Raw genomic sequence first — 10,899 nt, forward strand, 5'->3', positions numbered from 1 at the left:
GTAACTTTTTGTTTTTCCCGTGCTATTTTCAGGATCCTTTCTTTGTCTTTGGTTTTGGTGAGTTTGAAGATGATATGTCTTGGTGGTTTTCTTTTTTGTTTGGCATTCATTGACCTTCTTGAATGGCTATATTCTCATCTTTCATCATATTAGGGAAATTCTCTTCCAACAAATCTTCGACAATTTTCTCTCTCGTTTTATACGTCTGTTCCTATTCTGGAATTCCAATTACATGTAGGCTTTTCCTCTTCATGGTATCCCACATGAATCTTAGGCTTTCTTTATTTTGTTTTGATCTTTTGTCTGATTGATTCTTTAATAAAGTAGTGTTGAGGTATTTATGTTCAATATCATTAATTCTGTCTTCCATTGATTCAATTCTACTCCTTTGCCCATTCGATGCGTTATCTATTTCTGAAATCATAGTATTAATCTTCTGGATTTCTATTTGTTGTTTTTGTATCATTTCTAAATTTTTGTTTATTTTGTCAATTTGTTCTTGTATTGTTTTCCTAAATTGTTCCAGAGTTTTGTCTGTGTTTTCTTTCATTTTGTCAGTGTTTTCCTTGATCTGTCTCTCAACCCATTGAAGATACCCACTATAATTCTTTTGAATATCTTATGAGGGAGTTCCAAAGCTGCCCTTTCTCAGGCATGTTTTCTGGGTTTGCGTTCTGGTCCCTTGTTTCTACTACTTTATCTTGCTTCTTTGTGTGGACTGTAATGGTCTGTTGTCTGGGAGACATTGTAGTGTTGTTGTATTTATGTTTAATTTGTGGTTGTATGTTGGTATAATTTGTGGTTGTATGTTGGTGTGATTTGTGTAAGATTATTTTTTTTAACTTTATTTTGCTTTGATGTATCTGTGTGAGCTGGGTACTATGCTCCTGTATTCATTAGCTGTCAATACTTAGCCATTCAGCACCCGTCTCCTGGTGGATATGATAAAACATGAGAGTGTGTGCACAGATCTCCATTAGCTGCTCATAAAGAGCAGTTGAGGGTTAGTTGAGCTGGTATTGGCTGCCACCTATTGTTGGTCAGTTGGTGCAAAAGCAAGTGGTGGCCCTCACTCAGTGGGTGGGGCTGTAGGACATGGAGGTATGGTTGGATTGTGTGGGAACAGTTGCTGTTTCCCACTCAGGCAAAAGAAAATTTAACCCACTCCCCCACACACAAACAAAACAAGAGAACAAAAAACTCAAACCACATAAACAGGAATAATTGCAAAAGCAAAAAGAAATGCAATAAATGATAAGAAAAAATTTCAAAATATTTTAAAGAAGGATAAAGGAAATATAATGGAGAAAAAAAAAAAGCCACAATATCTGGTGGAGGGAGGAAGGAGAGAAAAGAGCAGGAGTAAAATAACAGTGAAGAGAAAAATGGGAAAACTGTAAAAGGAAAGACAAGGGATGGGAAGAATCAGAAGAAAGAAAAAAGATGGGAACCAGGAAAAGGTAAGAGGAGGAAAAAAAATGAGAAAGAGGTAAAAAAAAAAAGAAAGGAGGAACATGAAAAGAGTTTAAAAACAAAAACAATGCTGTGGGGAGCATGGCACAGCACCCAGGCACTGTCAGGGCACAGATTGGTATGTGGCTAAAGCACTTGACTGCTAACCAGAAGGCTGGCGGTTCAAACCCACCAGCCACTCCTCGGAAGGAAGGTTGGGCAATCCTACTTCCGTAGTGATACTGCCTCGGAAACCCAAGGAGGGGTCGCTATGAGTCGGGTTTGACTCGACGGCACATAACAAGAAGGTAGGTGGAGGTGGGGGATGGCCACACCCCTGTGCACCAAGATGGTGTGGGGTATAAGAGCAATGAGGGGAATATCACACCTTCCTTGTTGTCAGCCTCCAGGGCAGTCACCTGTTCTATCCCAGCAAGCAGAGGCCACTCTTAAGTCATTGTGCAGGTAAGAACACCACTTGCATATATCCACAATGGCTGCACCCACCACCCTCAAACATTCAAAATGGCTGCACCCTCAGGACAGCCACTGGCAGTCCACAGGTCTATTTGTCTCCTTCCCTGCTGTTTTCCTTTCTGGTTGTCAGGTGCCAATGCAGTCTTTGCCCTTGTAGTCCTCAGTGAGCAGAGCTGATTCTCAGGCTGCTACCAGGAATTACTCAAAATGGCTGTGCCCACAGCACAGCTGGCAGTCTGCTGCTCTGTTTGTCTCCTCACTCACTGTTTCATTCAGGTTATTCTACTACTTGGTATTCAATCCACTTCTTTATCCTTCCATCAAAGCTCAGAGTTCCAGGACTGTCTTCTATATTGGTTTCACTTAGTTTCTCATTGCTTTGTTGCAGAGCTCTGTGTAGCTTATATGCCTATTCTGCCATCTAGTTGTAACTCCTCCTACCACTCATCACCCACTTCTCTTTATCCATGCCAACTATAGATATCTGGCTAAAACAATCCTTTGAATTCCTCTTTTGTAAGTTATAACTTCTAACGACAAAGAAAGAGACCAGACAAAACACCACATATGACTTAGATTTATCCTTTCCTACAAATGAATACAGCTGGACAATGAATGAAGAAGACCAAAGAATCGATGCTTTTGAAGTATGGTGTTGGTGAAGAATATTGAATCTCCCATGGACTGCCAGAAGAATGAACAAATCTATCTTGGAAGAAGTACAGGCAGAGTGCTCCTTAGAAGAGAGGGATGGTGAGACTTTGGCTCATGTACTTCGGACATATTACCAGGAGGGACCAGTCCCTGGAGAAGGAATCATGCTTAGTAAAGCAGAGAGTCAACGAAAAAGAAGACGACTCTCAATGAGATGGGCTGACACAGAGCCTGCAACAATGGACTCAAACGCAGCAATGACTGTGAGGATGCCACGGAACCTGACAGTACTTCGTTTTGTTGAGTCAGAACAGACTCCATGGCACCTAACGCCAACATAAATGAACTATGTTCTCTTGCACTTTAAAGTACTTCTAAGCTTACTCAAAGACACTCTTTCTTACTCCTAGCTCCTTATTCCACTAACGGATATGGTCTAGTCTTGCTATGACATCTTAACACCAACAACAAATAACCAATCCAAAACCTCACTCTGACCTCTTCTGGAAACATGGTCGTAGGCTGCTGACCTTTCTAGAAACCAACAACCGGCAGGATGCGGTGTTCTCTAAAGGAAAACATGGCAGGAATGTGCTCAGGGCTGCTGCCTAGCTTCACAGTTGAAGTGACAAAACTACATTTTCCGGTTCTTTCCTCAGACTCGTTTGCCATTTGGTCTACCAGATGCTGGGCTACCATCTGCAAGGACACTGCAGAGCAGGGTAGAGAAATGAGCCTCAGCATCACTGACATTTTGAGCCAGAGAATGCTTGGCTGTGGGCACTATCCTCTGCACTGTAGGATGCTTATGTCTACCCACTAGATACTACTGGCTCCCCTTCCTAAGTCGTGATAATCAAAACTGTGTCCAAACACTGCCTAATTTCCCTTGAGGGGCAAAATCACCCTGGCTGAGAACTTCCGCTATGAAAAGAATTCCTGAGTTGTGAATGACAGGCAGGTCTATGCCTCTTCCAACTTCTAAATTTCCAGTCTTTCACTGGGGATTAGTGACAATAACACACTTCTGTCCAACTCTTATCTGCATTCTTCTAACTTGACTCCTTTCCCATTTAAGTGAGAGTTAAATTTCCTTTGTATTGCTCACTCTTTGTATTTATATTTTCTATACACTTTGGAGAATTCAGTAGCCAGTTTTATCTGCCAATCCACACTCAAATCCTTTCTATCTGAACTCACTTGTCTAGCCCGGATGACTCTCACACTCTAATTTATGAACCACTAAAGAGGATTCTAAGCTCTTGGAGGGGTCACATATGAATCACTAGCAATGCTAGTTAAAATGTAGATACCCTGGCCCCATCACGTTAACTCAGAGTTACTCCCTGTGAAGGTGTAACGAGCTGAGAGACTCCTGGGGAATAAAGGTGCCACCTAGATTTCTGTCACCTTCTTCTTCCACAGGGAAGCAGACCAATGACTCCAAGTCTTCCCAAGTTACCTGAGACCAGGGGCCAAGGCTCCACTCTGGAGGGCAGGCCTGGGTGTTGCAGGCTTGAACCTGAGTGGGTGTGCTCACTGGGCAGAGGGAGTGCAACACCGCTTCCTCCTTCTGGAAGGGCTTCTTCTGGACACACTGGACCTTCCGGCTCTGCTGGCCTCCCGCACAAGGTCTGCTGCACACGCTCCATTCGCCTGGCATCCAGCTTACAGTGGGAAAAAACAAACAACTTTCAATGAAGCTGAGACTTTGGATCACAACTTCAAATTACTTACTTGGAAAGATTAACCACCATCAATCACCTTTGGAACCAATATGAGCAACTCATGCTAAATAGTCTTTCATAGAATTTGAAGCCTACATGGATGTGGTCCACATACAGAGAATCACCTGTAATTAACAAAGAATTCTAAGGAAAAACACATTCCCCCCCTTACATGAGAAGAAACACGTCATTCTCAATTATGAGCAGTCCATTGATTCATTCAGCCAAAGTTCCTGGGATTTTAACTATGTGCCAGGGGCTCTGCCAGGCACTATAGGTAGAAGTCTGGAGGCTCCTTCCAGGAAGAAGCCTACCACACAGTGAAGGAGTGGATAATGAACAACTAAAATGCTTTCTGATAAGTGCTGCAATAACAGTTAATCCAAAGAAGAGTAATAATAGGACTAGAGGAAGAATGAACAGTGAGAGAGAGAGAGAAGAGAGGGGAAAACAGTGTGTGTAGGAGACAGGGACCCTTTCAGAGAAGGCCTCACAGAGGACATTTCTAAGTAGTCATTCCCCTAACTACTTTTCTGAATGGTCTTAAAAATGACACATGGTTAGAGATCTAACCTCAAATTCTTTAAAGATTGCTGGACCAATTTTTCCCCCACAACTTTATGATTCTTGGGGTATATTTGAATAATGGGAGCTCTGGTGGCATAGTGCCTAAGGCATCTGACAACTAACTAGAAGGCTGATGGTTCAAACCCACCAGCCACTCCTCAGAAGGAAGGTTGGGCAATCTACTTCCATAGTTATACTGCCTCGGAAACCCAAGGAGGGGTCGTTATGAGTCAGGACCAACTCGACGACAGTAAGCTTGGTTTTTGGAGTTCTATTTGAATGATGATCAACTGTAACTATTAGTCCTTTCCAGCAAATATATTTGATTATTTTTATCATTTGAAGGTATAGCATAAAGTAGATAAACCAGATATGACTGTTAACGTTTAAGTGATAGCAACAAAGTTGGGTTTTGAATCGTTTTAGAAATAAAACACTGATGACTGGTAACCAGAAGGATGGTGGTTCAAAACCACCAGCCACTCCTTGGAAGGAAGATGGGGCAATCTGCTTCCGTAGTGATACTGCCTCGGAAACCCAAGGAGCGGTCACTATGAGTCGGGTCTGACTCCACAGCACATAACAACGACAACAACAAGGCGAAATTAGGTTTTTGTTATTTCTTTGCATTTCTGTTGTCTTTCCTGATATTCCTACATTTTCTTCCTCTGGTTTCTCTCACCTGTCTGAAGTGTAAATTAGGTCTTTTTTCTGGAGGGCCTAGCCCATGAGTTCTAGGATTATAGGTGTCATAAACTATTGCAAAGAATCCCTGGAAGAAGAGTGCTAAATGAAAGGTCAGCAGTTCAAACCCACCAGCTACTCTGTGGGAGAAAGATGTGGCAGTCTGTTTCCATAAAGAATTACAGCCTTGGAAATCCCATGGGACAGTTCTACTCTGTCTGACAGGGTTACGATGGGTCTGAATCAACTACATGGCAGTGGGAAGCTATTCCATAGTCTATATTATCCTGTTGAGGTGAAGACAGATGCTGTTCAAGAGAAAAATTCTTCTGACTTGTCCAACGATATGTAGCTTTTAATAAGATGTGAAATAAAACATACAAAATACGAGATGATCAGTTTCAACATTTGCATATCAAAACAGCATTTTTGTTTACCACATTCAAGTTTCTGCCTTCACGTGACAACATGATGACTTCACGAAAGTACTAGAAAGAGCACGGCATGACAACTCGCCTAGCTCTCCACATCTGAGCCTGGCTAACTCTCCCTCTAGCTTCATTCCCCCACCTTAGAGCCAAGACTCCCTCTCCTTGGAAGAGTGAAGTACTCCATAACTTTTTTCCATTAGGGCTTCTTGGTGCATGACATTTAATGTCTACCACACTGTATCTCACTTATGTATTTACACACCCACCTCCTCCTTCTCTGGGGTCTTTGTTGGCGGGAACTGCATGCTATTCACCTCTCTACCCCAGCTAAGCTCAGGTCCTGGCACACAGGAAGTGCATATGAGACAGTGCTTGGGTGAGAAAACAGCAAGATCACCTCAGATACATTTCTTCATCCTTAGAACTGAAACAGTCAGGGACCCTTCTTTCTAGCACATTCCTAGGGATGAGTACTCCCTGGCAGGTCCCATTATCCCAACAGAAAACACTGAGATAATTCTCAGATATGAATAAGAGAGCAGAGAAGGTGGTAAGGGACCAGAAGCCCACCTCAGCACACACACTCCATTGAGTCATTTGAGCGCTGCTTTCAAATAGCCAGGAAAGCTGTTAGCACTGCTTAAAATACTACTTCTGTTTGTAGTTGTCAGGGAAGTTAAAGGAACGAGCATGACCTAGGCTTTCTGCCTTTCCATGGATGCATATATGGATGGGGTCCCTCTTTTTGGTTGGCTGCTGGGATAACGATGTGGAAGGAAGTTCAAAATCATAAAACAGCTTGCCATTCAAGTGTATTGATAGCTCTTCCTCTCTCTCTCTCTCTCTCACACACACACACATACACACACACCTTATCCCATAAGGATTGAGAGCACTACTGGTAATGAGTCACTTTCTTAGAACCAAGATACCAGCTTAGCAAATAAGAAAAATGCATGGAAGCCCCCAAATTTCTCTCTCTGTTTTGTGTTCAGGATGCAGCTAGCTCTGGATTCTAAGAAGATAACTGGGTTAACTCTTAGGCATTGCAGATCAGTGGGTAGCTAAAACCCCAAGTGATGAAAACAAATGTACTTTTACTTATAAAGAAAAGCACGTATATGTATGTGTGTATGTATGTATGTGTGTGTGTATGTGTTTGTGCATGTGTATGTGTATATATATATATATATATATATATATATATATATATATATATATATATATATATATATAATGTTGGTGCAATGTGGCTTTATCACCACAAACCAAACACTGCTTATTAAGCTGGTCTGAAACATCAGTGAAGACAGTTTTGCTTTAGAAGAAACTATCAATTCTCCATAAATATATCTGGCAGAGGATAAATCACATAAGAAGAGACTTCGTTTGGCTGGGAAGATTACTTAAAATGAGCGTTCAAACAATGGAGAGACTAAAATCAGTCCAAACGCAAACCCACTGGGCTCCCCGTCGGGGACATAATCAGAGAGGAGGTCTTCACTTGGCCTGTATCTCTTTCAGTCTTACTACTGTATAATTTGCATTTTGGGTTTCACGGTCTGTGTAGGTTATGATTTTTAAATTCTTGGGTGACTTCTACAGGAGTCTGTGCTATTTAAATATCTGTTTGATTCAGTTCAGAGAAGAGGGCCCCAAATCCAAAGGTAAAAAGAAGACACCTTCTCGATCCAAGGCTGGATTTGCATAAGCAAACTGAGGCAAATTTGGGTTTTTCAAGTCATATGTTTTAACTCCAAGCATGGTCTTCTTTCTTCCACTACTTTTCTGGGCATGGCATCTGCCTTTGGGTCTGTTTTCATCAGAAGAAGGGGCAGTGGGCTCTCCTACCTATGATACAGATGTTGTTGTCGCTGGGTGCTGTTGTGTCAATTCTGACACACCGTGACCCCATGTGACAGAGGAGAACGGCCCCATAGCCTGTTGTAGGTTGTAGTCTATACAGGGCCAACTTGCCAGGTCTTTTCTATCACGGAGCTCCTGAGTGGCTTTGAACCACTAACCTTCAGTTAGCAGCCAAGCCCTTATAAACCATTACACCACCAGAGTTCCTGATAAAGACACACAAGTACAAATATGAGCAGAAAGAAATGTCCAGAAGACTTACTAGGCAGAGCAGGAGAAGGCATTGCATATTTTGGGTTCAGTGGTCGGCTTGGTCCTGGCATTACAGAACGAGGAACTGACTTGAGTATTTTGATCTCGTAAGCAAATGGCCTTTATGCTTATATAACCTAATAAGACATTAAAAGTTATAAAGTAAAGATTAGAGATAACCAACTCAATTTGGTTTGCAAGCTTAGTTTCTGATTTACCAAGTTTCTGATATTTTATTTGATATACAGAATCCAAACATCTTGTGAAAACACCTCCTTTTGGTATGATCTGCAGTTGATTTAAATTCTATTTTTCCTCTGAGATAATGGTTTTCATATTTGAATAGTTTTAATGTGGAGCCCCTTAATTTGCAAGACTGATGTGGATTCTAGAACCACAGAGTGATAATTACAACCTTTTGAAACAGAGGAGCTACAAAGGGAAACATCTTCTGAAGCCTTTGCTCATATTACATACATCCAATGAACAACGTTCTTTGAATGGAACTTGTGCTGATTTAAATGGGAAAGCTATTGGTGGATTACATGTGGAAAACCTAAGGTCCCACTTTGCCATGAAGCATCTTCTACTTCCATAAGAGTGTATTGCATATAAAAACAAAAAGTTGAACTCAATGAATACACGTATTTATACATCCAGCCAGCACTCCTATTTTGGGTTTGTTAGTGGTACTCCATGACTCCATGTCTTCTTTTTGGTGTTCATTCAAGGCTCACTTCTCATTGTTGGTGTGTTGTTGTTGTTATGTGCCGTCGAGTCAGACCCGACTCATAGCGACCCCTCCTTGGGTTTCCGGGGCAGTATCACTACAGAAGTAGATTGCCCCATCTTCCTTCCGAGGAGTGGCTGGTGGTTTTGAACTGCCAGCCTTCTGGTTAGCAGTCAAGTACCTTAGGCACTATGCTACCAGAGCATGAATTTTATGTAGGTGAGAATAACTGTATGTGTCAGCTCCGCAAACAGAAAAGGGGCTTTCTTTCTGGACTGTGATTGTTCATATTTACACAGCAATTTTTCTTAGGATAGAATCTGAGGACAATGAAGTCACTCCTGCTGAAAATGATAAGCAGTCAGTCCAGCTCCTGGTGATGGATGAACATTTGTTTTCAGGAAGGCATTTAGGAAAACCACATCGGGACTCCCCAGAGTAAACAGTTTACTTCTGGAGAAATTATTCATATGGACTCTTTCTGTTAGTCCGGGACACACCATGGTCTATTAAGAGTCATGTGAAGGGATTGCTAAATATAGGCAAGGGGAGAATCCCATAATGCACTTCTCCAGCACCCTTCCCTAGGTTGAATGTGTTGTTGTTGTTGTTATGTGCAACTGAGTCAGACCCGACTCATAACGACCCCTCCTTGGGTTTCCTAGGCAGTATTACTACGGAAATAGATTGCCCCATCTTCCTTCCAAGGAGTGGCTGGTGGGTTTGAACCACCGGCCTTCTGGTTAGCAGTCAAGTGCCTTAGGCACTAAGCTACCAGAGTTCTGAACGTACTCCTTGTAAATGGAAAATGAATCAAATCTCTCCCTTCCAAAGAGGAGCTGTGTCCCTGGCTCCAGGTGCCCTCCCTGGATACCAGGAAGGTATTAGAAGTGCTCTCAGAGAACATCTGATCTATGAAAACTGCTCACAATCTAACACCAAGGCAAAAAGAGGGAAAGCAGACATCCATAGCATGATTTCTGTTTAGTAAAAAAAAAATTACAAAATGATACTTGTGGTATGTATCTGAGTATGTCAAACACACATGTGTGTTTATATGTGTACTGAAAAAGGGATAGAATGACCAAAGTATTAACATTGGCTATTGCTGATTATAGAATTATGTGGTATTATTTTTATAGCATATTCCTTTTAAAATGTTATTAATAAAAAGGTATTATCTTTGTTATTATTTAAAATATTTTTCTACACAGAAGCATATGCTCATACTTTGCTAACTGGCCTGGTCACATTAAGAAGAGGCACTAATGGACACTAGAATCCTTCAGTTTCTGAGTTTCTACTCTGTTCCTGGTCCCAAAGAGCCCTGTGTAGTGGGATGGATACGGCAGGGAGACCCACTGCCACCAAGTGCTCTGACGGTGGGGAATGGAGACTAGGCTTCAGGCTTTGGTTTCACGGACAGTTTTATGAGTGTTCATTCTTCCAAAGGGACAAGTGTGACAAAGATGGACTTACACACAAATAAGTGCAACTTTGGCATCTACTTGCTGAGTGGATGGTGGTAGGTGTTTCTTCTTTGCAAGAACTGCTTTTCAGATTGAATTCACTTCCCTAGTGAGAGAGGCTTCACTGATCTCACCCCTGAGGGGACAGAAGACAGCGTCCATGTGTCAGGTGGTCCTCTTAAGTTGGCCTACATGTGTTCTCACTTCTCTGGACCCTGCTGTCTATCAGTCCCAGTGGGAGGTTGATAACAATAGAAAAGTCAGGATTTGGCAAAATAAACTGTAATCTTAAAGTTTCAAGTATCACATATATACCTAATTTACGTGTATGCATATATAGAGATATTGTGTGTATATGTGTGTGTGCATGTGTGTGTAAGCCAGTTGCCGTCAAGTGGACTCTGACTCACGGTGGTCCCATGTGTGTCAGAGTCGAACATACTCTGTAGGATTTTCAGTGGCTAAAGGAGCTCTGGTGGCACAGTGCCTAAGACACTTGACTGCTATCCAGAAGGCTGGTGGTTCAAACCCACCAGCCACTCCTTGGAAGGAAGGTTGGGCAATCTACTTCTGTAGTGATACTGCCTTGG

At 42.0% G+C, this 10,899-nt stretch overlaps 1 protein-coding gene across 1 annotated transcript in view; it reads right to left on the bottom strand.

The window, feature by feature from the left end:
* Positions 1-10,899, bottom strand: part of ADAMTS18 (ADAM metallopeptidase with thrombospondin type 1 motif 18) — a 175,477-nt gene that overhangs the window by 11,848 nt on the left and 152,730 nt on the right. Inside the window, exons 18-19 of the mRNA XM_007939106.2 lie at positions 8,121-8,247; positions 4,046-4,250 (exon numbers count right to left, since the gene is read on the bottom strand). Of these exons, the coding sequence (XP_007937297.1) occupies positions 4,046-4,250; positions 8,121-8,247 (332 nt within the window). The remainder of the gene's footprint in view (positions 1-4,045; positions 4,251-8,120; positions 8,248-10,899) is intronic.

This window comes from Orycteropus afer, unplaced genomic scaffold (genome assembly GCF_000298275.1).
Source record: "Orycteropus afer afer isolate SDZICR_OR568_19922 unplaced genomic scaffold, OryAfe1.0 scaffold00057, whole genome shotgun sequence".
In the NCBI taxonomy this organism is placed as follows: domain Eukaryota; kingdom Metazoa; phylum Chordata; class Mammalia; order Tubulidentata; family Orycteropodidae; genus Orycteropus; species Orycteropus afer.